This window comes from Agelaius phoeniceus, chromosome 25 (genome assembly GCF_051311805.1).
Source record: "Agelaius phoeniceus isolate bAgePho1 chromosome 25, bAgePho1.hap1, whole genome shotgun sequence".
Classification (NCBI taxonomy): Eukaryota; Metazoa; Chordata; class Aves; order Passeriformes; family Icteridae; genus Agelaius; species Agelaius phoeniceus.
Genome location: NC_135289.1, coordinates 3930331 through 3958003, shown reverse-complemented (window position 1 = coordinate 3958003; position 27673 = coordinate 3930331). Strand labels below are relative to the sequence as shown.

At 48.8% G+C, this 27673-nt stretch overlaps 3 protein-coding genes across 4 annotated transcripts in view; 1 reads left to right on the top strand and 2 right to left on the bottom strand.

Annotated features, from left to right (window-relative positions):
• Positions 1–290: 290 nt before the first annotated feature.
• Positions 291–11831, bottom strand: DYRK3 (dual specificity tyrosine phosphorylation regulated kinase 3). Its single transcript, XM_054648729.2, has 3 exons — positions 11677–11831; positions 10955–11070; positions 291–6606 (listed from the first exon to the last, which is right to left on the bottom strand). The coding sequence occupies exons 1-3, from the start codon at positions 11714–11716 to the stop codon at positions 5041–5043; spliced, it is 1722 nt and encodes a 573-aa protein (XP_054504704.2). The 5' UTR covers positions 11717–11831; the 3' UTR covers positions 291–5040.
• Positions 11832–14006: 2175 nt separating this feature from the next.
• Positions 14007–22075, top strand: EIF2D (eukaryotic translation initiation factor 2D). The gene is made up of 15 exons (XM_054648728.2): positions 14007–14163; positions 15195–15385; positions 15607–15690; positions 17664–17754; positions 18316–18423; positions 18722–19011; positions 19108–19225; positions 19693–19738; positions 19877–19980; positions 20101–20259; positions 20381–20470; positions 20576–20671; positions 20868–20988; positions 21531–21705; positions 21804–22075. Exons 1-15 carry the CDS (start codon positions 14108–14110, stop codon positions 21872–21874), a joined length of 1800 nt encoding a protein of 599 aa, XP_054504703.2. The 5' UTR covers positions 14007–14107; the 3' UTR covers positions 21875–22075.
• A 546-nt stretch (positions 22076–22621) lies between these two features.
• Positions 22622–27673, bottom strand: part of RASSF5 (Ras association domain family member 5) — a 35725-nt gene continuing 30673 nt past the window's right edge. For both annotated transcript variants that reach the window (XM_054648730.2, XM_077190685.1), the window contains 3 exons: positions 26557–26854; positions 26158–26273; positions 22622–25447 (listed from right to left, as the gene is read on the bottom strand). In XM_054648730.2, the coding sequence (XP_054504705.2) occupies positions 25295–25447; positions 26158–26273; positions 26557–26854 (567 nt within the window). In that variant the 3' untranslated portion in view covers positions 22622–25294. The remainder of the gene's footprint in view (positions 25448–26157; positions 26274–26556; positions 26855–27673) is intronic.

Here is a 27673-nt window from a genome sequence, read left to right as displayed (position 1 = left end):
TCTAGTGGGCTGAATAAGAAAGTGACAACTGAAGAATGTCATGGCAAAACTCTGGTGTGTTCTAATTACAGCACTGTTAACGAGGGGAACATTTGTCAGACCAGAGCTTCAGCACGTTTAGCACAGACACAGAAACCTCCCACTCACACAGTGACAATTTTCTCTCCTCTCCAGGCAGATGCCACAGGAGGTGGTGTCTGCCAGCACAAGGTAAGTTCCACCATCTGGAAAGAATTCTTTTCTTTTTTTTTTCATTTTAATCAAGGACTTGAAGGAATTTGCACACTCGATTGCTAAAGAAAATGATGCATTTATTTTCTTTTTTAAAAATGACCCAAAGTACAACTTCAAGAAATCTGCTCATTACATTTAGATACATAGTTTGAGACTGACCGATTTCCAGAACGTTCCTCCACAGTTATATATCCACATGCACCTCCAATGTTTTCCACATCCCCCCACCCTATCACACCTCATCACAATATTCCTAATAAAAAGGCAAAGCTGCAGATTCTGAGCACTGCTGACATTTAGCTGGAACATCTGCAATGTGCAAGAGCCCCTGAACAGGAACGTGGCTGCAGGGAGGCAGAGGGAGGCTGGTAAAACCCTGAGTGCTGTGTGTGGGGAGGCTCTGGGGCAGCACAGGCTGCCCAACCCTGCCAGCCCCCCTGATTTGGAGTTTTAAAAATTTTAAAAATTTTAAAAATGTTCTGGAGCCACGGATTTCTCCTGGTACAGAGGGAGTTACAGAGCTGGAGGCATTGTGGAACATGAGAGCTCTCTAATGAGATGTAGGAGGTGTATTTATTTCCACAAACTGCCCTTAAATTAATAAAACAAATAAAAATCGAGTGGAGTCTGTGATCTTTAGGCTCTGCACAACTCCTGCCAGGAGGGGACAGCCGGGGGGATTTGGGATCTTATCCCAGGGAACAGGGACAGGAGGAGAGGGAACGGCCTCAGGCTGGGCTGGGGAGGCTCAGGTTGGACCCAGCAGGAATTTCCTCATGGGAAGGGCTGGAAGGGGCTGCCCAGGGGGGTTTGGAGCGCCCATCCCTGGAGGTGCCCAGTGAGGGGACACTGGTCTGGGTGACAAGGAGGGGGTCAGGCACAGGCTGGAACTGATGATCCTGGAGGGCTTTTCCAGCCTCACAATTCCAGGATCCTGTGAAGCACCGAATATAAAATCACCAAAACTGCCAGGTGCCCACAGCTCTGAGCACCCAGCACGTGCAGACACCCCAGGGTTTTTCATTAAAGTCTCTGAGCACAATTTGTTTTCAGTCTCAGCACACAAGTCCCACAGATCTTTCCATATTATTTCGGCTCTCCACTTCCACAACGGAATTAAACTTTGGCAGGCAGGGGATTTGTATCATTTCAGCAGAGATCTCTGGGTGCAGCATCAGCCTTTTGCTTGTGTGCCTGGGATTAGCAAGACATTGCTGAGATCATCATATATATGTTTCACAGCCAGGACAGCTTTTGGTATTAAACAAGTAAAAAACCCAGGAGAGCTGCAGTGAGCAGCCCTTTAGAAAGGACCCTGTGCTTGTTTGAGAGGTAGTTCTGAAGATGATCACCATTGCAAAGAAGTTCTGCAACTGCTTAAAAAGTTTTCAACTGCAAGAGGTAAAAAAAGATTGTAAGCAATCACTCACTCTTCCACAAAAGTTGAATTAAATCTGTCCCATTCATCTGCTGGGAATTCTTGGGTCACTGGTCAACCAGGATTGCCATTCCAACAGGCTGGGAGGATAAAAAACACCAGTGAGGAGTGTCTGTGCTACCCAGAAAATCTCTAGATTTAGGTTTGGGTCCTTCAGATGTGCTGCTCATGCATTGTCATTGATTTATATAAAAATATTGCTGAGCCAAAGAGCTGGAACTGCAGCCAAAGAACATTTGTTATTTGCACCTCTCACAGGGCAGTGAAACACTCCAAGGAGCATTTTCAAACAGGTTTGGGTGATTTTAGAGATGCAGTGCCTGATTTGCTGTAAACACCAGTGATTTGCATGTGCTAACTTCTGAGGAGAACACACCAGAGGTGCCAGGGCTGGCAGCTCAACAAAGCAAAACTCCCTCACAAATACAAACTGCTCTTTATCTCCTCAGACATTTTCAATTCTAGGCTGCTTCCAACATTCTCAGCAGCAGCACAGCTCATGAGGGGATGGTTTCTGGTGATTTCAGAGCTCACCAGGGTTTGGCTTTCCCAAAAACAAGTGTGACTTGGAGGTTTGGCCATATCTGGAGAGCCCAGGCACCGAGGCTGTGCCCAACCCTGATAAATGACAGTGACACAGCCCAGGGTCCCCCAGAGGGGCTGGGACAAGCCCTGCTCCCTTCCCCAGGGAACTCAGCCACTCCAGGGTGTGCAGGGATGATTCCTCACAGGACATTTATGGGCTTGGCTCTCCCACTCTGGGAATTCTGCATCAAACAATTCACCAAGAGCAAATGTTCTATGAAGAAATTGGGGATTAGTGATTGGAAACAAAACCCCAATATTCTCAGCTGTATTTCCTAGGCTAGGAAGAAGTTTCCAGCCCAGTAAATATCTGCTGAGGCTGCTTTTCCTTCTCACCCAAATTAGCAATTCACTTAACTACGTATTTGATTTTCAAATATGGCAGTACCAAGTAAGAAAGAGCAAGTCTTAAACAAACACCATGTGCAGTCAGGGCATGCTGAACACATTTTCTAGATGAAAAGCCACAGTTTTGCCAGTTAATTGCTTTATCTGCAGCTTCACAGCCCCAGCCTTAAGCAAAATGACTCAGTGTGCACCAGGGGCTGCCACAGGAGGAGTTCCCTCACAGCCACCTCTCCCCAAAAGTCACAGAATTATCAATATTATTCTAGTTTTTACAGACAGATGTTTGTGCAGCTCCCAGCACACCAGCACTGCTCCTTCTGCCAGGAAGCAGCACCACCACCTTATCTTTATAAAATCCTTTTCCATGCATCCTGCAAGGGTCCCTTCTCCTCTCTCACCTGGTGTGTTTTGTTATAAAGAAATGTAAAGGGCAGAAAAAGAAGAAGATTCCTGGCTTCTGAAAATGTGCCAGATCTATTAGAGATTCTACTAAAATCAATGGCATCTTCTGCCACTTCCCTCCAGAATCCACTTCCCTGGTTCTTCATTCAAACAAAACTTCACTCAGCCTAGCAAAATGAAAAATCCCAGCCATGTGTTGCTGTGAGTGACCCAGGCCAGCCCATCCATGCTGCTTGCTGCACAGATAAGGGCCAGACTGTTATTTTAATATCATTACTAAGCTCATTGAATTGACACTTGCTCAACAAAACAACTCAGAAAAGCTCCACACATGAGAACCCTCCTGGGAGCCTCAGTTTCGAGTCCTCTGGAGCTTTGGCTGGGTCTTTTTGAGGTTTTTTGCAGGCCTGCACCCAGTGCTGCAATGACCCAGAGGGGCCAGAGCAGCCCCATCTCCTCAGGGGAAGGGTCTCCTACTGAACATTTGCTCACTTATCTTTCAAATCACCCTGGTGACTCCTTTGTTTGCATACTGAGAGTCTCCTTCCTTCAGCATTCAAAACCTGCTGCAGAGAAAAAGTCATTACATTTCAAACCTCCTGTTCAGAAAAGCTCTAAATTGCATTTAAAGTCCTGTTCAGGCACCTGGCAAGGGATCAGATGGATCTGGAGATGGGCTTGGGCCATGAGGCTGCAAGAAGGAACAACCCCAACAAGCTGGGCTGTGGTTGTGACAGGTCACACCACCCTGGCATGTTCTGGGAAGATAAAGGAAGAGGAAATACAAGCTCATGGAGTTCAAGAATGAGAAAATGTAGGCACCCAAAGGCCTGGAGGAAGGCAATTAGAAACAAAGCAGCTCTTCCCATAAAATATTTCCATTTGGATTAGCCAGTTCTTGCACCTTATCAGTCTTTCCTGGTTATGTTTCCAGAGATTTTGTTGAGATTTCAGAGCACACTCCCAATTATTAATGTGTGTTTTCCCCCCCTCCCTCATTTTCCAGTCACAGCCCTGGGCCTGAAAAAGTTCTACTTGTCTGACAGGGGTGGCATGTTTGCATTTTTATTAAAAGAGCTTCATGTAATTCAATGGAATTCACTCTACACAAAGAGATAATTTTTTGCAATTACCAGAATCTCAAACATGGATATAAACCAGCTCTTGAAGTTCAACATTTTTGTTTTAGAAACATGGGAAAAACAAAGACACACACCTGGCAGAACTGATGATGGAAATCTGAGCTCCAAAGAAACAGAGAATTCAATCATTACCTGAACAAAGTGGCCCACACTTGTGATGGACCAGGCCTGATCCCAAATACCCCTACAAGCTTTCCATAGATTTTTAGGGGGAAATAGCAAGTGTTACAGAAATTAGTAGTTTTATTTAGATATATCCTGTGTTTCGTGGCATTTCATTTTTTCATGGCTGCTTTGAAATTTTATCATCTGAGTATTTTCTCTTCCAATGACAAATTCCTTTGGGGTCTACATCCCATCACAGTTTTTAAAATCCCAGGATAGATAAGGGAAAAGCAATGCAGAGAAATAAAATTCTTCAAACTTAAACAATTTGCAAGTAAGTTCCTAATGCATTACATTAATGTATTTGTGCTTTTGACAAGAGATTTAAAAACTTTCCCCTGGAACAGAAAGAGTTCAGCTGGAGACAACTGAAAACATGGGAGTTTAAATCAAGTTCCTTTCCTGCCTTAAGCAAAAGAACCTGTTGAACCATGATAAATGGTTTGGTTTCTAAACCAGCATTTTTAAACAGCACATCAGCCAAAGTGTCTCTGTACTCCCCAGCTGAGCTGAACCCTCAGCAGTGGGGAATGCACCAGGTGTGAGTGAAGCAACTGGATAAAATCAGCCCTTTAACGTGCACATTTCTGACTGATCTTCCAATATTCCAGACTGAGCCCCTACCACAAAGTAAATCCATTAAAACCCTCTCATTTCATTTCCTCCCACGGCATGAACAGACGGCGCACACACACGGGGCGTACCCTGGGAACCCAGCACTCCCCACTAGCTGACCAGTTTGGGGAGCACAGTACACAGAGGGATGCTGCCACTGGGCTCAGTGGCCAGACTGGCCCTCAGCTTGCTGGGGACTGCAGCCACAGGAGGCAGCTTGTTAGCAATTCCTTGGAAGGAACCTGAATAGCTGGAAATCCTCCTGCCGGCGCTTTTCTCCAAGGCGGCTGCTTTGGGCACCCGTTTGCAGATCCAGGGGTGCCGCAGGGCCTGGCTGGGAATCATGCGTGTGGAAGGATCCCAGCTGAGGCAATCCTTCAGGAAACCAGTGAACAAGGGGTCATCACAGCCCTTCAGAGCTGTCACCCAGTCCTTGTTCCCCGGGGCACCCCGGACCTTGCCGCGGCGCGAGCGGCTCCCGCTCAGGGTCACCTTCCCGTCCGGCTGCGTCAGCACCGTGCAGTAACGGGGGTGACCCTTGGAGTTGATGAAGTTCTTGGCTCGTTTGGATTGCTCCAAAAGCTTCTGAGGTGGCATTCCAAGAAGTTCCATGATACAGGCCAGCTGGTCTGCCTCGTCCTCTCCAGGGAAAAGAGGGTAGCCAGTCAAAAGCTCCACCAGGATACAGCCAAAACTCCACATGTCTATGGGCATCCCATAGCGGCTCCCCAGGATCACCTCTGGCGCCCGATAAAACCGGGACTGGATGTAGGTGTAGACTCTTTGGTGCTCAAAACAGCTGGACCCAAAATCTATAACCTTGATTCCACTCCTCCCTTGCTGTTTTAGGAGGATATTTTCTGGCTTCAAGTCACAGTGGATGATTTTGTTTCTATAAAGGGCATCCAAACACTGCAGGATGGAGTGAGCGAACTTCCGAACCAGCTGGAGGCTGAAACCCTGAAATTTATTCCTTTTAATCAGCTCATACAGGTTCATACTCAAGAGTTCAAAGGTCATGCAGATGTGGTTCCGAAAGGTGAAGCTTTCCAGCATGTGGATCACATTCATGCTGCCTGTTTTATCCTGCTTCTTCAGGTGCTCCAGGATCCTGATCTCCTCGGCAGCTTGGCGATGGAACCTCTTCTCATTGCGAACCATCTTTAAGGCCAGGTGTTGGTGCAGTTTGTGATCATAGACTTTAGCAACTTGTCCAAAACTGCCCTTGCCAATGATTTTGAGCACCTCATACCTGTAAGCCAGGTGGTCGTGGGGCACGTGGATGTAGCTGCCTTGGTCGTCGTCGTAGCCGCCGTTGTTGGGGCCGCCGATCACCCCCTGCCTCTTTTTGGCAGACGGCCCCACAAAGTAAATCTCAGAGAAACTGAAGATCTCCTGCTGCTCATAAGCTGACAGCAGATGTTTGAACTGTTTGACAGCTTCCTCTGGAGCTTGGGAGACAGCTTTGTGTGATTTCAAGGAGCTTCCACTGCCTCTAGCACCCAGGCTCTCTAGGGTTTTCTCTTTTGTCAGGGAAGGCAGAGATCTTTCTGGAGTAAGGCCTGCAGAGTGAAGAGTGCTGCTCCTTCTGTTGCCAGAGTCCTCAAATAACTGCTCCACTTTGACCTGATTTGCAGCCAGAGGGTGATCCTTCATTATAAGTTTGTTGATAGAAACCTACAAGGGAAAAAGTAGTTGAGTTTATCTTTTAAAGCATAGATTAAAAATAAACTCACTACCAACAGAAAATCGGTAACACGGATGAGTTTGGCATTTATTAGGAACAAATATAAAATGCTGGGCTAAATTAAGTTACAAGCATAGTTATAGAAGGGTACACAAAGAGAAAGCAGCTCCCTGAAACAGCACATGTGCTTTTAAATCCAGAAAGGGAAACCCTAGACAGCCAAAGACTCAAACAACCACAAAATTCCTCTCTCCACTCAGTGGAGGGCCAGGGAACAGCTATGTTTAGCTTCAGACGTGGGTGCAGCAGCACAACCACCAACAGATGCAACTTGCACCTGTCTGGAGCACGGAATGGAACGTGGATGTGCAGAGCAGTGGCAGCAGGAGTGCACAGCCAGGCTGCCAAAGGAACACAAAGCAACCCCAGCAGGTGACACATGGCTGCTGTGAGGCAGCTGCACGAGGAACAGGAGGGGGACAGGGCAAGGCAAGGTAAACCATCCTTCAGAATCTAAAAATTAATGGTGGGGTTTTAATTTCGAGGGGAAAACATCATCATATCCACACCTCTCTTTGAAATCATGGTGGAATTATAGAATATCCTGAGCTGGAAGGGACCCACAAAAATGATCATCAAGTCCAAGTCCTGGTCCTGCACAGGAGACCCCAAAATCCCTCCCAGCCCCTGAGAGCGTTGCTCTGGAGCTCTGGCAGCCCTGGGGCTGTGCCCATGCCCTGGGCAGCCTGTTCTGTGCCCCACTGTCCGGTCTGTCTGTCTGTCTGTCTGTCTCTGCTTGGACACGGGCAGGGTGGTTCTTGGGTGGCACACGTTTCAAAGGACGAGTCTGGACTCTTCAGCTTTTCCATCTTCAGATTGTTTATTGTTTCTTATCTACGGAATTTTCTGTCTGCCCAACAGAGGTCTGACCTGCAAGGCAGCCAAGGGCACTCTGCCCACCCACGAGGCCATCATGTCTTTTTATACTAAAATCTATGTACACGATATTTACCTTTATTTTCCAATACTTTTCACCCATGTTAGCAAGTGCACCCTCACCATAAACCAATCCCCAAGTGCCAACATCACCACAGGAGATGGAGGACAAGAAGAAGAAAGAAGAAGGACAAGATACGCCCTGATCCCTCCATCTTGTCTCCATAACCCCCCTGTACCAAAAACCTTAAAGTCTATATTTCACCCTATAAATGTGTCCCTTTCACACCCTTCACTCTAAAGTGATTCTCATGTCCTCAAACTGCTGTCACTTCTGTGGATGGATCAAAATCAAGCCACCAAACACTCTTGGCAACATTCCAGGATTTCCGAGACCCCCAAGGGTTCTCCTGGCATCTCTGGACATCGGGAGTGATGTGCTGAGATCCCACACCCCACCACCCTCTGGGGGAAGAACTTTTATCCAACCTAAACCTCCCTGCCACAGCTCCAGCCATTCTCTTGGGTGCTGGCACTGTCACAGAGGGAACAGAGAGCTGCAGAACTCTCTTAACACACACTTGAACAACCAGGAACAGCTCCCACTCCAACTCAGCTGAGAGCAGTCTGCGAGCACTCCCTCTTACCGCCATGTGCTAAAATATTTACATCTGAAACAAACCCAGAGAAGGTGAGAAAAACACTGTGAAATTTTCCAGGCTTGTCAATTTTACTATTTAGTAAATGCTGAACACCCCGGAGGTCAGTTCCCCTCTAGCAATTTTTCCTTTTCCTGCTTGCTGGCACTCCCTGCTGAGAGGCAGCACAGAGGTGTTGTCCCATCCAGGCAGAATTGAAGAAGCCCTGACTGAAGCAGCAACATCTGTTTTCCATTTTGTCCTTTAATCTAAAAATAAAGATCTCAGACACATGCCAAACCAAATCCCTGAAAACCAAAATAACTACACAGGAATCAAACAAAAAAAATATAAATAAACCTGCAGCCCCACGGCAATAAAACCAAATTCCTTTTTAGTTACATCCAGTCCAACATCTCAGCAGGGTCAGCAAATCAGGGAAGTGAATGTTCTCCCCAAAGCCAACTCCACACAGCTCATAAAAGCCTCTGGTTGTTGGTGCTGCCCTGAAATGTTGGTTCTTGCTCACAAGCCCCAAAAAATGGGCATTTCCCTGCAGAAGTCAGTCCTTATCAACATGAAGAGATCCTACCAAGCTCCACTCCTCCTATCGACCCCAAAATGTGGTGTACTGGGAGGGACACGCCCAGCCAGAGCCTGCAGTAAAAACAACAGAGCCCAGCCCTGGTAACTCGGAATAAACGCCTTTTTCTTGGAGCCTGGCTGAACCTCCGAGATAAGAATGACATTTCTTCAGAGCTGCCTCAAAGACTCTTCAGTTGGCAGACCCAAACAGAAAGTTTACAAATAAACACAAGATATAAACACAGAACTCGGGTCACGCTTGTTTAAATATTCTCCACCCAAGAGCAGCGGCAGCTCTGCTTGTGCTGCTGCTCATAGCAAACATTTTGTACCTTTGAATCCCTAAATAAACCAGCAATTCATGATTCCATTTATCCTGGAACGATTTCTTAATGAAGGAATTATGGCTTTGGATTTCAAACCTGACTCAACGGTAGTAAGGGCTCAATTTTCATTCTTAGAGGACTCCCAAAATCAGTTGCCACATGATGGTGAGACACAAATATAGCTCCATCTTCACTTGAGCTCAGGAGAGCTGCACTCAGATGACTCCTGGCTAACACCAGCTTTCTTTCAACAGCTTGATTTTACAAATCCCAGCCTCCACAAGTTTTTTGTTTAATTGCTGAAGTGCAGGCGAGAAATGAGGCTGACAACAACCAGTGGCACCCTGTTGAAAACTCTCCCTGACAAAAACTTCATTTTCACTGACAAGGAAACAGTTGCTGCAATTCCTGCACAAACTGGTTTGCAGAGATGCTCTGAACACTGAATTAAACACATTGAACCCAGCCCATGTATTCTCAAAGCAGAGAGACTTTGTGTTCTCTTGCAGGCTCAGATGAAGGAATGGGCAGCTGCAGTCACCAACACTCCTCAACTCTCATGTAACATTACATAATAATAACACATCTTGCAAGAAAACTAAAACTCCAGGTATTTTCCCATTAAAACTTAGCACCACCATTTCAGCCCCAGCTCCTGCTTGCCTGATACCACTGAGGTTGGATTTTATTGGTACACCACCATGCAAACTGGGCATGCTATAAATCCTTAAGCTTGCCCTAAGAAGTTAACAGGCTTTAAGGATAAAACACACAGATGAAGACAAATCAAACAAAATATTCATGGGTTTATATTTGTATTGCATTGGATAGTTCCACTCTACTGACTTGTACTCAGTTATGAACAAATGAAGTCACACTACAGCTCAAAACACTGCAGCTGAAATGTTTCCATATCCCTGCACACAAAAAACCCCAACCCACCACTCCTCAAACCCTACTGCTCAACAGAACTCCAAATTCCTTCTGTTCCCCCTCAACATTTCCAAAAAGGGAAAAAAAAACCCAGACTCATGCCCCTGAGTTTGCACAGACCAAATTTGTTACAACAAAATCCCACAAGGTGATGATTTTCAAATGCATGTTCCTCGGGGCAATGTCTATTTTCACTTTTTAGAAAGTGAGAGGGTTTTTTTTAAGCTTAAGCTCCTTCCCTTCTGCCAGAACTCAACAAGAGCCAGAACACATTTAAAACCCATCTAAAGGACAGATCAGTGCACAAAAGTACAGCTGAACACGAGCACTACTGAGCCAATTAAAGGGGAAAAAAAAAATCTCCCAGCTCCACATCTGCTGAGGGAACAGAGCCCTGATGAAAGAGCCCAGCAACACCTTCAGTTCATAAGGACTGTTTTGGAAGCAAAAGAAGTGACAGATAATGCCCAAGCTTTCGGAGCAGAAAGGTACTTTTGTGAGGTGTTTGGCAGCCACACAGACTCACACTGCTCCTATGTTACTTACCAGTCAGAATTTTCATGAGGGAAACTAAAATGGAAACGTGCAGGAGGAGGCAGAGCAAAGCATGTGTGGATTGACTAATCAGAGCACAAGGTGACACGGCAGAACGCTGCAAGCCTTTGTAAAATAACTTTATTTTTATTAAAACACTGAGCTGAGGGCAGTAAGATGGGGTTCCTGAGGCTGCCAGCAAGTTCTGCACTGAATGCAGCACATCATTTTCATGCTCAGAAAAAACAATAATGTTAAGAAGCCTCTACAAAGCAGCAAAATGCCACTTTTTAAATCTATTCTCTGTAGGGAGGTATCAGACCCCCACACAGCTCTCACTCCCACACTGCACAAGGTGAAGACACAGATGACTTTAAAATACTCACATGAGGTCTTGAAAGGGAAGGAATTCCCGAGGGGCTCCGTTCTTCATTTGTAGGCTCTGGGTATCTACACTCATCTATCCTCATATAGGAGTCGTACAATCCATCTCCAATCCTGGCTGGAACGGTCCCACACACAAACCAGTTATTCACAACAATTCACACCGACAGAGACAGAGCCAAAAGCTTAAATGCACATTTTAGTCTGTAAAATCATCGATTCTCCTTCATTCATTAAATGATCTTTGGAATTTAACTGAATTTTCAAACCGCAGCAGTGCGATGCTTCTGGGAAATCTTAATTCGAGATACTTTTAATTTAGAGGTTCTTTTTTGTGAAGCAACTTCTGCACTGCAAAAAAATACATCCCTAAGAATCACTGCCCACCATTCTTCCCGCTTCCCCTTAATCAGGATAATCCCAAACGAGCAGAAAACGAGCAAACACTTCAACACTTGATAGGACTATCCTTTAAAGCAGGTTATCCCTTAAAAATGAGATGTGAGAATTACAGCTGCAAAAGCGTGGGGAAGGCAAAAAAAAAAAAAAAAAGGCGGCGTCTCTCGCTGTCGACTGCTCAAAAACTTAAAATCGCGACGCCTATCGCGACAGACCCGACGGGCGGCTGGGACCACGCGGGGGGCTCGGCGGCCACCGACCCAAACCGCATCCCCCCCCTTTCCCCCCAGCCCCGCGGGACCCCCGGCCGCCCCCTCCTGCTCACCCGCGGCGAGAGGCCCGTCCGGCTTCCTGCCGAGCAGCATCGTGTCGGGGGGGCCCCGGCGCGGGCCCCATTCCCGGCGGGTGCCGCTGCCCAGCGCGGCCGCTCGGCCCCGGCCCGGCCCGGCCGTTGCCCCGGGAACGGCCCCCGCCCGCCGCCCGCCCGCCCGCGCCTGCGCAGCGCCGCCGGGGCGGGATCGCGCCCGGGGCTGCGGAGCTCCAGCGCTCGCCTCAGTTCTCCCCTGCGCTAAACCCGCGCTGCGCGTCCCCTGCACCCGGGGCTGCGGAGCTCCGGCGCTCGCTTCAGTTCTCCCCTGCGCTAAACCCGCGCTGCGCGACCCCTGCACCCAGGGCTGGGGAGCTCCAGCCTCCCTCGCTTCGCTTCTCCCCTCAGGGACACCCGCCCCGCGGGACCCCCGCACCCGGGGCTGCGCTTCTCCCCTGAGCTAAACCCGCCCTACGGGACCCCCGCACCCGGGGCTGCGGAGCTCCACCTCTCGCCTCGCTTCTCCCCTGTGCTAAACCCGCCCCGCGGGACCACGCACCCCGGGCTGCGGAGCTCCAGCGGTCGCTTCGCTTCTCCCCTGAGCTAAACCCGCCCTACGGGACCCCTGCACCCGGGGCTGCGGAGCTCCAGCGCGCACCTCGCTTCTCCCCTCAGCCAAACCCGCCCTGCGGGACTCCGCACACCGCGGAGTGCTCGGCCTGGGGGAGAGGAGGCCGCCGGGGCGGGATGGCGCCCGTGGCTGCGGAGCTCCAGCGCACACCTCGCTTCTCCCCTCAGCCAAACCAGCCCCGCGGAACTCCCGCACCCGAGGCTGTGGAGCTCCAGCGGTCGCCTCGCTTTTCCCTTCAGCCAAACCCGCCCCGAGGGATCCCCTCATCAGAGGATGCGGAGCTCCAGCGGTCGCCTCGCTTTTCCCCTCAGCCGAATCCGCTCCGCGGGGCCCCCACACACCGCGGAGTGCTCGGCATGGAGGAAAGGAACCTCCTCACACCGAGGTGTGGAAGCAACGCTCAGTAGTAACGTGGTTGCGAATAGGTGGATGGAGGCAAAACGCTGAGTGCTGCATGTAGGGGGCTCTGGGACAGCACAGGCTGCCCGACCCTGCCAGCCGCTGTGCAGGGATTGATTTGGAATAAAAAGTCCAGGACAATGTTCAGCTCCCCGCGAGCAGCCATGGATTTGACCTGGAACAGAGGGAGTTACAGAGCTGGAGGCATCGGTGGCGTTTTGGAACATGAGAGCTCTCTAATGAGATGTAGGAGGTGTATTTATTTCCACAAACTGCCCTTAAATTAATAAAACAAATAAAAATCAAGTGGAGTCTGACTTTCTGGCTCTGCACAACTCCCTGCCAGGAGGGGACAGCCAGGGGATCCTATCCCAGGGAACAGGGAGAGGCGGAGAGGGAACGGCCTCAGGCTGGGCTGGGGAGGCTCAGGTTGGACATCAGCAGGAATTTCCTCATGGAAAGGGCTGGAAGGGGCTGCCCAGGGGGGTTTGGAGCGCCCATCCCTGGAGGTGCCCAAGGATGGATGTGGCACTGAGTGCTCTGGGCTGGGGACAACGTGGGCATCGGGCACAACTTGGACTCGATGATCCTGGAGGGATTTTCCAATCTCCATAACTCTGTAAAAGCTGCAATTACTACAATGCTCCTGTAATACTCCTACCCATTCCACATTCTTCAATCTCCACCTAGAAATCGATCAGGAACACGCAAGCAAATATGTAAATCACAGCGAGGATGCCCAGCTGCCAGGGCACGTTTACCAGACAACAGCTGAGAAGTTTAAGCACAAAAGAACCCCCACAATTCTGAGAACCCCTCGTATGGAGGAGCCTGGGGGCCGCCGTGGGGGGATCCCAGAGCCTGGCAGGGGGACCGAGACCCGCTCAGGGAGCCAAGGTGGGGAGACCGAGACCCCCTCAAGGAGCCGGCGCTGGGGAGACTGGGACCCCCTCAAGGAGCTGGGGCGGGGGTCTCTAATGCGGGTGATGGGGACTGGGACCCCCTCAAGGAGCTGGGGCGGGGGTCTCCAACGCAGGCAATGGTGACCGGGACCCTTTTAAACAGCCGGGGCAGGGTGACCAGGCCCCCTCAGGGAACCGGCGTTGGGGGAACCGAGACCCCCTCAAGGAGCTGGGGCGGGGGTCTCCAACGCGGGCGAGGGGGACCGGAACCCCCTCAAGGAGTCGGGCAGGGGAGACCGAGACCCCCTCAAGGAGTCCGGGCAGGGGGACTGGTGCCTCTCAGGGAGCTGGGGCGGGGGTCCCCAGCGCGGACGAGGGGGCCCGGGAGCCCTGAGGGCGGCGGAGCGGGGGTCGCGGGGGCTCGGCGCGGCCGGACGCCGTTTCCAGCCGGACGGTTTATGGGCGCGGACGGCGCCATGGCGGCCGCCGCGGGCTGAGGGGACGGCGCGGGCCCGCCATGTTCGCCAGGGCGTTCCGCGTGAGGGCCAACACCAGCATCAAGGGCTCGGACCGGTGAGTGCCGCGTCGGGACCCCGCAGGCAGGGACCCCCCCCGCCGGGCCGGGGGGACGCGCGGGGCTCGGCCCCGGGGTCGCGGTCGGCGATGCCCCGGGAGTAGCTGCTTTCAGCTCCTGCTTGTGACACGCTCCCGGCCTGAGCACGGAGTTGTGCGTTTCGCTGGAAGATGTTGCCGTAATTAAGCCAGGTTTAATTGAAATGTTATGCCGAGGCCTGGATGAGGCCTTCTGTGCTTATTTATAGCAGAGTTCAGTGTGTAACGGGGCTGTGAGACGAAGAGGGGGTTTGGATAAGGAGTGGAGTGACAGGACATGGGGGAATGGCTTTAAACTGGATGAGGGTAGGTTTATATTGGATATTAGGAAGAAATTATTCCCTGTGAGGGTGGGGAGGTGCTGGCACAGGGTGCCCAGAGCAGCTGGGGCTGCCCCTGGATCCCTGGCAGTGTCCAAGGCCAGGCTGGATGGGGCTTGGAGCACCTGGGACAGTGGAAGGTGTCCCTGCCCATGGCAGGGGTGGGACTGGATGGGATTTAAAGTCTCCTTTAACCCGAACCATCTGTAATTCTCTAATTCTTTATGTTCCTGAGTAGCACTGTTGGGCTGACCTCCTGATTGTTCAGGTTCACTGGACACTGCTGTGAATGACCACAAACCCCCCTGTGCTGGTCACTGGGGCTTAAACTTCAATTAAAACTGGGGGACAGGGAAATCTGGCTGTCCCCTGCTCCAGCTGTGGGTGACAGCTGGGCAGAGCCAGTGTGGCACTCCCAGGTTGAAATCACAGCACAAAACAGAGGCGCGGGCTGCAAACAGAAGCTGAAAGCAGATGTTTAAAGAAGATAAGAGCAGGGCAAGTGTATCGTTCAGATCGTTTGTAAACCCAGACACAAATGTTTCAGATTATCTCCTGTGAAGAGGTGGGAATCTCAGGAACAGGCAACAGAGCAGAACAGCAGTTGTTGGAATTAGTTTGAGGGATGGCCTAGGCAGCTTTGTAACACATTTGGGGTTTTTTTCATTGCAGGAGGAAGCTACGAAGTGATGTGGCAGCAGCTTTCCCCAGCCTGAGCACTGAACAAGTGGCTGAGTTGGTTCCAAACAAGGAAGAGCTCAATGTCATCAAAATATACTCTCACAAAGGGGAGGCCATCACTGTGTACATGAACCACAGGAACCCGATTCTGTTTGAAGTTGAGAAAGTTCTGTATCCAACAGGTAGGGGGAAGGGACTGGAGTAATCCTCCCTCTTTGCTTACCTTCCCAGGTAATTATTGTGGCATTGTTTTGATTTCACATTTCTTTATTATCCAATTAAGTGTTTTATTATCTAATTAAGTTTAATATCCAATGAGAGTTTAGTCTTAAAGATGAAAAGAAACAGCATCTAGAAATGTTCTTAATGATACATTTTAAAATTTACTTCTGTTTTGGGACAGTGTACACTCTGTGGGTCTACCCAGACCTTCTCCCTGCCTTTGCAACATGGCCCCCAGTGCTACAGAAACTTGCAGGAGGTGCAGGTAAGAGCACCAGAACTTTGTCCCTTTGCACTGCAAAAAGGAGTTTGCCTAAAGGACTTTTTAGATGTTTTCTTTCACAGTGGCAAAAATGTACCTGAAATAAATAGAAGGAATGAGTACTCAAAAAAATTTATAGTGGTGGTGTCCTAGAAAGGAAATAAATTAGCTGTAAAAAGAGTTTGTGAAGGAAGGAAAGTAGGTGAAGGTGTTTAAAGCAGTAACCTGCTCAGTGTGGGAGGCTGAGATTTGGAAATCCCTTCTCAGGGTGCTGAGCAGCCCTGACCTGGGACACAGAAGTGCCTGTGCCATTGGTCTGTCCCTTTTGACAGCTCCTTTGCTGCCACCCTGCTTCCTGTCAGTGCCCAGGTGAAGAAGCTCATCCTGTGGAGAGGAAGGAAATGTGGTTTGGGAGCTGCAGTGCAATCACTGTCAGGCAGCCTGGGCATTGTGCAGGTGGGGCTGGAGCTGAGTCCCTGGGTTACTGGCTCTACCACCTCATCATGGATCAAGACCAACAGGAAAGGTGTCTGTTTTCTGAAACCTGCTTTGGATGCAGTTCAGACTCAGGAGAATCAGCCCATTATAAACTTGAAATTGCTGAACTGCTCAAGCAGAAAAAGATTAAATTTGAGCTGCTGCAGCCTTGATCTCTACCTGGAAGTGCTCACGAAGGGAGGGATGTCTTTTTCCATGACACAGCATCCAAAGTGGAACTCAGGTCTCTCTGCTTTGTTTGCTCTTGGGGAAAATAAAGTGCTGTGATAGACATCTGAGAGAGCCTGGCTGCTGACTTAGAATGACCCAGTTTCTGGGCAAAAAGACTTGCTAATGGGGCAGGACATTGATGAAAGAGTCCTGCGGGTCATTCATCGCCCCTGGCAACCAGGCTACCTCTGTGCAGGATCCAAAGATAAGGAGCTGGCCGGGAGACAATGGCCACAAAGGCAGGGGGAGAGGTAGAGCCAGTCCTCAGAAGGGAGAGGAAAGGCACCAGGCTCTCCAGTGCTGCAGGCTGGAGGACATTCAGTTCCTAAAAGCAGCATCTTTTGGGATATCTCTTCCATAAATTCAAATACCTGCTGTCTGCCCTGCTAATTTGCATCATTGAATGCTGCTTATGCAGTCACATTAAGGCCTTGATGTGGTTTCTGTCCCCAGCCATGTGGAGCTCTGGTGGCAGCTGCAGAGTTCATTGTAGACTTGATAAAAATACTTGTGACAATGAACAGGGGGAAGCATCTTGGCTTCTTCAGGCTCCACATTAAATCAGGAATGCTGAGAAAAATGTGAGATGTCTGCAAAACCAAGCCATGGAAGAGCTCAGACTGCAGAGAGCTGCAGTGAGGGAGAGCAGCTGCTGCTCCCATCCTTTGGTGAGGACATGGTGCCACACCTGCAGCATGGAAAGCTCTGCTTTGCTCCCACCCCAGGCTGGTCCTCCCAGGTGTGGGAAGCAGAAGGAAGCAGGGGTGTGGTTTCTATCCAAAACAGCGAGGAGGCAACTCCCTGAGAATTGCCAGCTGGCTGCAGCTGATGTGGCACGTTCAGGAGGGATGGGGCAGCAGTGGAAACTTTGAGGCAATTCTGTCTCCAGGGAAAAAGCTGCTGGGATAACCTTCCCTTGGGAAGGGTAAATGGGATATTCCTGGTGCTTCTCCTTGTTCCTTTCCATGCCATTAATGAAGAGCTTTGCTGGGAGCTCGTTCAAAACAGTCCCTCAGGTCTGACAGGGCTGAGCAAGCTTCATTCCTCTGCAGTTTTTTGGGATGTGCCCAGCATGGATTATGGATTGGATCCCGCACTCCACGGGGAAAAGCAGCGCTTGAGGAGGAGAAACAGAGACTCCTGTTCTCCCTGGCGTGTGCTCAGCTCGTGGTTCTGCTGAGTAACGGGAGGGAGGGAGGGAGGGAGGGAGGGGGAGGCGGTGCCTGAGCGTTTCATTGAGAAATGGATGTGCTTCATTCTTCCCGCAGACCTGATGCTGCCAGGAGTTGTGGTGCCACCTTCTGGCCTCCCTCAAGTGACACGGGGCACGCTCTGTGCTGTCACCCTGCTGGGAAACAGGTACAGAGCATTCTCCCATCCACAGCCTGTCCAGAAACTAAAAACGAAGTGAAGAATTTTGAGGAAATCGAAGCAGAAATGTTGTCTTCGAGGAGCCTCAGCAGTGGAAGATACAGCAGAAAAAAAACCTTAATTTTTTGAGTTAGGATATGTTTGAACTGAGGTGGGAAGCTTTGTAAATTGGTTCTTTTGGACCAGTGTTTTTAACAAAATATTGAATTCTGCACAATTGTCTTTGTGTCTGTGTGGAAGTTCTGAGTGAGGGAGTGTTAAAGCCATTGGTTCTCTCTCACTGCTGGTCTCTTCTGGCAGTGCATGCACTTCTTGTCATTTATTAAAAGCCAGAATGTGTCACTGCACAACCTTCACTTCATCCAGGCTCAGGATTCTTTGAAAAACCTTACATACCAGAAAAAAATGTAGAACCTTGAAAAAAACCCCACAATTTGTAAAGAGCAGGGAGGCTGTAAAATAAATTCAGTGTGACACATTAGCACAGCCTGTGTGCAGTGGCACTGGGTGTTTGTGTTGTCCTGCTCCAACATTCCCTTCTTTTCCCAGAGCTCCCGTGGCAGTTGGAGTTGCCACCATGTCCACGGAGGAGATGCTGGCTGCTGGAATGAAAGGGAAGGGCTTTGCTGTGCTGCACACTCACCTGGATCACCTCTGGTGGGTAACTGCCAGGCCTGGGGGAAAATGGGCAACAGGTCTCGTGTGTTTACTGAAACCCAAATCTGAGATTAATCTGTCAGGCCAACTTAGTGAATTATTTGGGTACAGCTCAGATAGGAACTTTATTTGGAATTAATGGAGGAAGATGAGTTCAAAGTAAATTTTACAGTTCAGAGATTGCAGAAAAAGACCCATGCAGGTGCCAGTTCCTTTATTCAGGGTGACATCTGTTCACTGTCCTGTGGTTGAAAGCAGCAAAAGGAAAGCTGTGTTCTGCTTTTTCTTCCTTTTGTAGGGAATATGGTGACAAATCTTCTCCTCCTACCTTAGCTCCCTTGGTGACAGATCCTGCTGCAATGGAGAGTGCTGGAGACCAGGAGGAGCTGCAGGGGAAGGAGCCTGGCAGCAGCTGCTCCCCTGAGCCAGAGCAGCACGTGGACATCAGGGATTTGAGCCTGAGGGACACAGACACTCGTGCACAACTGCTGGGGAAGGAGGAGCTCCATGAGAACAGAGCTGCAGAACCAGCTGAGGATGCCAGCACGGGGGACCAGCAGGAGGCTGAGGACAGCAGGACCCCACAAGGTATTTTTAGATGCCAGGAAACCCAAACTGTGCCCCTTTGGTTTGCTGAAGCTCACAGGCAACTCACTGCCTACCTGTCCTTTTTTCTCCCTGCAGAGCAAATGGATGCATTGTTTAATCAGTGCTTTTTCCATGCTTTAAAATGCAGAGTAAAGAAGTCAGATCTCCCCCTGCTCACCAGCACATTTCTAGGCAGCCACATGGTCTCCTGCTGGTACGTGGGAAGGAGATGGAATTGGGATTTGCATGCTGGGATTTGGTCTTTAAAATGTGAAGATTGTGTGGGATATTTAGGAAACAGGTTTTGAGTAAAAAATGAATTCCAGTTCTTAATTAAGGTTATGCTCACTTCTGCCATCAAATACTTTGATCATATACAATCCTTATATTAAATACTTGGATGTAAGGATTGTCCAGACCTGGATTTGCACTTGGGAGCCAACTTGGCTTGGCTGACATTGGTTTCACCATGGTTTGGTCACCTGAGTGGCTGCTGCCTGCCTCAAGATGATCAGCACTAATTTCACTCATCACATTCTATTTATCAGCTTCTTTGGTGTAGCTCTTCCTCTGTGTGATTTGTATTCCTGCTGTTAAGAAACTTCTAGCATAAGTAGCAAGATTTAAGAAGAAATGAAGGGTGACTCATAACTAAAGAACTTTTAAAAAATCCATTTATAGCCCTGCTGGAAAACAACTGGACATAAAGAAATCAAGCTATAAGAAGGTGAGATTTTTCTGTTGGTTTGGGTGGTTTTTTAAAAAATTAATTTTAATAATTAACAGAGAAAGAGAAAAAGTTTAAAACACAAGAGCAGGAGTTGAAAATACTTGACTCCACATTTCTGATTGTTGCTTCCTTCAGTTCTCTAAATTCCTGCAATGCATGCAGCACCAGAGGATCTTGCAAGTGAAGGAGCTGAGCAAAGGTGTGGAGAGCATCGTGGACGTGGACTGGAAACACCCAGAGTACGTAGAACAATATCAGCCTTTAAAGGAGTTGGGAGTCTCTGAAAGAAGGGAGTGGAATCTGCTGCCTCCAGCTCTGTTTCCATCCCTTCTACTCACACCAAACAATTCTTGTGGCAGCATTAAAGCATTTGCAGTGCCTGAAGGATTTTCCTCAGCCTCTGCTGCCCAAGACAGCAAGAGTGAAGAGAGAGAACAAGTGTACCATGCTCCTGAGATCATTCCACTCTATGGGGTCTCCACAAAAATGATCCCACTCTTTCAGGAATCTGGACACAGGTAAGCACTAAAAAAAAAAGAAATGAAGAGAGAGACCAACAAAACTGTAGTTGCTGTTTCTCTCTTACTGCCAGAACCCAACTCCCAAATACTTTGAGTTCAAAATTCTCTTTGTCCTCAGAAAAGGCAGCATCCTCTCAAGCAGTGAGGTGAGAAACATCATCATTAACTACGTGAAGAGTAACGAGTTGGTTGATGAAACAAACAAAAAGTGAGTACAGGTGGAAGTTTTCCTCCCCTGCTTCTGCAGAAGAGGCTGAAATTAGAGGAAAAAAAGTGACCTGGTTTGCTCCTTCTGTGTGCTTTTGTTTTGCAGCTTTGTAAAGGTGAATGCCATTCTGTGTGACTGCCTGTTGGATAAATCAGAGCAGGATGAGATCTCACACCTTAAATGGGATGAACTCTTGAGCAGGTGATTGTTCCCTCAATATCCCTCCCCAGAACTGCACAGATTTATTGCCTGCAACTCAAACCCCATGGTGGGAGCTGCCTGATTTGTCATTTCCTGGAGATAAATAGGAGCAAGATGAGATCTCACACCTTAAATGGGACATCCTTTTGTGCTCAATATCCCTTCCCAGAATGCCACAGATTATTGTTTTGTCCAGGTGCCTGGAACGACTGCAGCCCTTGCACCAGGTGACATTTTCTGGACAAGAACCCGTGGTGAGGAAAGGAAACATCGAGCCCATTGACATCAGCATAGCACAGAGATCATCAAACAAGAAGGTGAAAAAAGACAATTAAATGAGGGGGGTTGAGCAGGTGAAATCCCAGATCCTGAGGGCAGCTTTGGCAGTCATTATTAAACCTTTATCAGTGATATTTCCAGTCTTTACTAGTTTCTAAGCATTATTAAACCCACAGCAGTGCTGCTTCCAATCATTATTAACCCTTCAGCAGTGATGACTCCAATTGTCATTTAACCATTCAGCAGTGATGTTTCTAATCACTTTTTAACCCTTCAGCAGTGGTGAGTCCAATAATTTTTTAACTCTTCAGCAGTGATGTTTCCAATTATTATTTAACCCTTCAGCAGTGATGTTTCCAATCATTATTAACCCTTCAGCAGTGATGCTTCCAATTATTATTTAACCCTTCAGCAGTGATGCTTCCAATTATTATTTAACCCTTCAGCAGTGATGTTTCCAATTATTATTTAACCCTTCAGCAGTGATGTTTCCAATTATTATTAACCCTTCAGCAGTGATGGTTCCAATCATTATTAACCCTTCAGTAGTGATGCTTCTAATTATTATTTAACCCCACAGGTGACAATTATCAAGAACCTTGAGCTGTATGGTCTGGACCCACAATGTGTGGCCAACACTCTCCAACAAAAGGTCCAAGCCAGTGCCACCATCAGCCCAGCACCAGGAACAAAGGACAGAGTCCAGGTCCAGATCCAAGGCAACCAAATCCATCATCTGGCCAAGATGCTGCTTGGTAAGAAGGTTCTGGAACTGGGCTGGTTGCAGCCAAACTGAGATGTTTCAATTCTTTAGGTCTTCCTTAGCTGAAGTGAGCTCTTGGTTGTGTTGCAGAAGAATATCAGCTACCTCGGAGATACATCCAGGGCCTGGACAAGGCTCCAAAGCTTGGCCGCAAGAAGTAGGAGGAAAATCAGCTCTAAGGATTGCTCAGCTCTCAGTATTTTCATTATTTATAGAAGGATCATGCACAGGCCCTGCTCATTCCACAATGAGTCCTGGATGTTTACAAGGTCTGGAATTCACCCAAATAATAATAATAATAATTGTACTCCAGGTGTTCCTTTTTCATAAAAATAAAAAGCTCAATAAACCCCTTGGCATTATTCTCTTGTGAATTTTTTTAATGGAAATTGATACTGAAGCACTGGATGCTACAATGGTTTTTGGGTGGTTTAACATTCTTGCTTTGCATCTTTGATCAAGGATGTGGAATAAATCTCCTCTGAAATATGAGAAAAATACATTCCAACACAATCCTGGGACAGTGCAGTGTGTTCTGCCACTGAGTAAAACCCCTCTGGCTGAGATTTTATCTTTCTAAACTTTTAAAAAATTTCCACATATTGAATTCAGACATTCCAGCATTGAGAATTAACTGCATTAGCTGGACTTCTGTAGTTTATATTATTTTTATATATAAAAATACATCTAAATGTGTGACATGAGCTGTAATTTATCACAGGTAACAGTTCTGTCAGCCCCAGCTAAAAGATTAAATTAATGGAACACTTTGGTCAGGTCTTACAGGTGTGAATATTCTTTAGCTCTTTAACAGTAAGTTAGGAAATTAGGAAAGATTCCTCTATTTCCCTTTAGGCTAAATCCATTGACGTTCCATAGGAGGGCACCAGAAAAAGAAGTTCAAGAGATTTCTTTAATTACTGACAGCTTTATTCTCATTTCTCTTACACTGTCTGCGTATGAACAAATAGTTCCAGAACCTTCAAAAAAAGTTGAGAGTGAGACATTTTGTAAAAATGCCATAGAATCACTAGGGAGTAGTAAAAATAAATTACAGCATTGCAAAAATGCATTTCACTTTGCCATAGAAGCTCTACTATTCCATCCTATACACATTATTTTACAGGTTTTACAGTAGCCATGGAAAATAAACTTACACGAGACAATTGCTAACCAAAGGCACTGCCAACAGGATTTGCGCTTAAAGAAGGGGCAAATACTCCTAAAACCAGCTCAACTGACCCTTGAGAATTTGAGTTTTCACACCTACCAATTCCTCAAATGCCCCTCATATTGAAAAAAAACCAAAAAAAACCCAAAAGAACGAGCCCTGCTGGTGCAGGAGGTTTTCAGCAGCATCCACAGTGATTGCATACGAAGCCATGCCTTCTACAAACTGTCAAAGACATGCTGGGGCCAGGAAGGGACAGGGGACACCAACATAAAAATAAAACTAGAACTAAACCTGCACAACTTTCAGCCAGAAAGAAAAGGGATTTCAAACCAAGCGTGTGGCTCTTCCCTCTGAGAGCCACCGGCAGTTTCTACAGCGCTCTTCCCCACGGTGGAACTGAAGTATTTATACGGTGCTCTCAAGGCTCAAAGCACCAGATAAACGGTATTTCAATGACTCCACCAGTGAACAGTGAAGTGCTAAGTCTGCCTGTAGCTGGACAAACAGCCCCAGAGCACGGCGGGTGTTAAAGGTCGTTGGGTGTAGAGTACAGTACAGCTGGAGGCTCCTCTGCACCAGAGAGAGCCCTGCGAGCAAACAAACCCTCACTGCTGACCACAACAGGAGCTGCAACTGAGCTCGGCAGAAAGCGGCTTTCACACCAAGTAATGCAGTTACTCTCATAAAGTTTAGAAACATACTCAAAATCTGGAAAAAAAAAAATAATAATCCCAAGCAATCACCTTCCAGAAAGAAACAAAGCAGTTCCTCATCCCTCCCCAGACACGAGGGCCTCGTCACACCAGTGCTGTGGGGACAGGAGGGACAAGGCTCTGCACAGCTTCCTCCTTAGCCCAAATGCAAGGTTTTCACACTTAAGGGAAAAAAAAGGCACTGAGGTAAATTTGAACTCCTCCCTATTCCCCAATAACCGGCTGCCTCCCAGCAGCCACAGTGAGCTCCATGAGCCCACACCAACCCCGTCCCTGCTCCATCCCAATCCAGCACTGACATTTCCCGTTCCCTGGGCTGTGAACAGAGGGAGGGCTGGCCCTGGCTGTGTGCAGCGTGCTCGGTATGGAGCACTGAGGGTAAACACGGGGCCCATCCTCTCCCCCAGGATCATTGCAGCCCAGCAGTGACCCCTGCACGGCCTCAGCAGCAGGAGGGAGGGCAGGGACCCAGCCTGCAGCTCGAGGACTTTGCTGAGGGATGCTCAGCATGGCGTGGTGGCAGCCCTGAGACAGGCAGAGAGAGACTTGCTGTCCTCTCCTGGCTCCACGGAGAGAGCAAATCCTGGGAAGCCTCCTGGACATGCAGGACAGCACCAGTTGAGAGTGGGGAGGGAGAACAGGGCACAGGGACAGCAGGGCTGGGACAGCAGGAGCAGGAGGAAGCCCAGGTGAGGCGAGCAGAAAGCATCCAAGGACAGGAATTCCCTTCCTTGGTGCCACCTCCACACCCCAGCCCTGGATGGGGCTCCTCTCCCTCGGGGCCAGGCGCGCTCACAGCTCAAAATCTGATTTGTGAAGGGGTTTTGAGCTTTCCTGGGTTCCTCTGATGGACACATATTGCTAAACCTTCAACGCTGAACCCACAGCCTGTGCCCCAACCATCACCTTTACACTTTTCAAACAGAATTTCTGGGAACATAGGTTCCAATTCCTACAGAGTAGAGAACTGGTGAAACCCTGGCTAACTTGGCTAAGCATCAGGGACAGTTACTGTAATTCATCTCTTTCCAAAATTAGAAGTCAAATAGAATCAAAATGAATGACTTTCCTGGGAATTACTATTACCAAGTTGCAATAATATTTACTAACAGACTGTTGGGGTGTTGCAGCTGCCTTGGTGTCCTAACCTGGCATTTCCCTGGCTGCCTTAGCCCTGAACAAGTCCAGGGCTTGGCTAGAGCTGCAACACCCACGTGGTTTGGTGCAACAACCTCCTCCCCTTTTCCTGTGCTCTCCTTACGAAACCAGAACTGGGCCATGAGGGCACTGTGGGCCACAGCACCTCCAAACAGGAACAAGCAGCTCGCTGGGAGGAGCAGGAACAGCAAGAGCTGCCCTGCTCCAAACTTCAGCCAGCACAGGGGTCCTGTTGGGTGTCACACTGAGGATTTTCCACGCAGCCTCTCCAGAGGATGGCACGGCTGGAAATCCAACCAGCAGCTGTGTTTGCTTTGTTGAAGCTGTTTTATAAACAGGCTTCCCGTTCTTGGACTGGCTCTGGTCCTGGGAGAAGAGGTTTCAGAAGAAGAAAATGCAATAGGATCATTTTAGGGGTGCTGGGAGCCAGTCCTTAAGGAAGGTTGAAGAGGGAGAATGACTACTAAGGTGTCCTGAGAAGTCTTTTCATTAAAAACAGTCTCTATCTTAGTCTGATGCCCAGTGCCTCCTGAAGGTTATCCAGGTTTGCCTCTGGCCTCTTTCAGGGTCTGTTGCAGTCTCTGTTTGAACCTCTCATACTTCTTGTGCACTTGCTGGATTTTGTCCTTCTCCTCTTTGTCCAGGATCATCAGGAAGTTCTGCAGCTCCGGGATGGAGAAGGCGTCCCACTGCAAAACCAGCAGAGAGGCAAAGTGAGCACACACCTGCTGGGCTTTGTGGGTTCTTACCTCCGAATCTGTGAGGAGGAGCAATAAAATACATTTAAATGTGTCTGATCTCCAGGGATTTCACCTTGAGTGGTGAGAAGGATGGGATAAAGGGCTACAGCAGGAAGGACCATCCCAATCCTCCCACCCCAAATGAGAAGCAGAATCCTGCAGGATGCAGCAGCTCCCAGCATTTGCTTCACAGTGGTGGAGAGCAAGATTTCAACCCAAAATTGGCTGTGAATTTATTACCTGAGTGTCCCTGGCTTTTACTTAAATTAGTGGATTACTTATAACAGTGCTCAGCTAATCTAATTAGAGAGGATTAACCCTGGGGCTGCACTACTAGGTTCCATAAACAGATTATGGAGTGGCCATCAAAACTGGCCTCAGCATTTCCACAGCTCAAGTTTGAATTGTTTTAAAAACGCAGATCAAGTGTGAATTGTTTTAAAAACCCAGATCATTCAGGAGCAATAAAAGACTCAAGTTTGAATTGTTTAAAAAACCCAGTTCAAGTTTGAATTGTTTTAAAAAACCCAGATCATTCAGGAGCAATAAAAGACCTCTTAGAGGGAAACAGCCCTTTTTGTGCTGCCTCTGTCACACATCTCCCAGCTCTGCCATGTGCTCTATATTTGTGTGAAAACAAGGAAAAGTCACCAATGTACCTCAACTTCCCCCGTTTCGTTTTCCTTCAGCACAAAGCTCAGCGCGTCGGTGTCAGGGCCCGCCAGCAGCCGCAGGTACAGGGGGTACTCGGTGAGAGGAAGCTTCTGGAAGAGCACTGCAAGGACAGCAGACACCCCCAGTGAGATCAGGGCTGCCAGGGCAGAGGGAAGCTCGGGGGATCAGCTGGAGCATGGAAAAGGATGCTCAGGATCGCAGGGCGGAGTCTCAGATTCACAACGATCCCTGTAAGGTCTCAGGTGGTTTCAATTCCCTGTTACCCTAAGCACCTGTGGAGGTCTGGCCATTGATTCACCTGGATTTAGGCTTTTCCTGCCTGAGACCCCAGCGAGTCCTAGAGCACACCAACCCCAGGCAGAGCTGCCAGGCCCTGAACTCACCTTGCCCATCTTTCCTCATCTCCTTGAAAAGTGCAAACTTCTGGGGGTTATCCACCACCATGAACTTCTTCAGCAGCCCCTGGATCACCTCGCTCACCGTGGTGGTGCTGCTGATGTGCAGCTGCTTGATGGCATCCAGGGGCAGGTAGAAGGAGGTCCTCTTGTCTGTCATCTCAGCCAGGTTCACCTCCTTGAGGGCATCGTAGATGGACTGGGGCCGGATCCCGGCCGGCACCGTCACCGGCCGCCGCAGCTTCAGGTGCACCTTGATGAAGCCTGTGTAGGTCCCATCATCGTTCTGGGGACAAAGCACACAAGGATCAGGCTCCAGGAAGCTTTTCCAGCCCCTTTCCCACCACAACAAGCGTGGGGTGACAGCAGGAGCTGCCCCCGCTCCGGGAGTTCCAGCGTTTCTCATTAATCATGTCAAAAGTACCCAGTAATTTCAGGACAGTCACTGCTGATTTTCTCTTGGTAGTGACTCATCCCTTCCTCTCTCGCCTGTGGGATCTTGTTTTGTTTCAAACCAGCCCTGCTACGAGGCAGTTATGGAAATTCCATTGCATGGAATTTGTAGTTGCACTTAATATGGATTTGAAACCCCTGGTTCAGCAGGATGTCCCAAACTTATTCCTTACGTTTTATTCCCCATTTAAGAGATTCTCACATCTCCACGTTACAGATCATCCCTGATCCCACCACAGGTCTCTTATCCCACCCTCAGCTCCACAAAAATGCAGGAATCAGGGGAAGAGCCTGGTTCTGCACAGTGCACCCAGGAAGCCTGGCAGTGCTGAGGGCAGAGCTTCTCTCTCTAGAGAGGTTTTGTGTTCCTAAAGCCACTTCCAACAGCTCACAGCCCCGGTTCCTCCATGACTCATCCCCATCTGGGACAAGGCTTTGTGGCAGCTCCTTGCCAGAGATCGGTGCCAGCAGGAAGGGGTGGAGGCAGGGAAGGTGTGATTGGCAGAGTTCAAAAGCTGCCTCAGCCCTGGGGACATTGGGCCATCCAGGTGTCATTTGTCCCCTGAGACTTCCCCCCCTTACCTGGTTGGTGGCTCCCTGCCCCTTCCCTCCCCTTCTCCCTGGGGTTAAAAGGAACAGCAACCACGGGGTT

Bases quoted from the DNA above. Each gene is read 5' to 3' on its own strand.
- EIF2D (XM_054648728.2), top strand. From the start codon at position 14,108: ATGTTCGCCAGGGCGTTCCGCGTGAGGGCCAACACCAGCATCAAGGGC. The intron at 19,981-20,100 runs GTACGTAGAACA...TTCTTGTGGCAG, and splicing joins GTGGACTGGAAACACCCAGA to CATTAAAGCATTTGCAGTGC. The intron at 20,989-21,530 runs GTGAAAAAAGAC...TTAACCCCACAG, and splicing joins AGAGATCATCAAACAAGAAG to GTGACAATTATCAAGAACCT.
- DYRK3 (XM_054648729.2), bottom strand. From the start codon at position 11,716: ATGCTGCTCGGCAGGAAGCCGGACGGGCCTCTCGCCGCGG. The intron at 11,071-11,676 runs GTGAGCAGGAGG...GGACCGTTCCAG, and splicing joins GGACGGGCCTCTCGCCGCGG to CCAGGATTGGAGATGGATTG. The intron at 6,607-10,954 runs GTGAGTATTTTA...TTTCCCTTGTAG, and splicing joins CTTCCCTTTCAAGACCTCAT to GTTTCTATCAACAAACTTAT.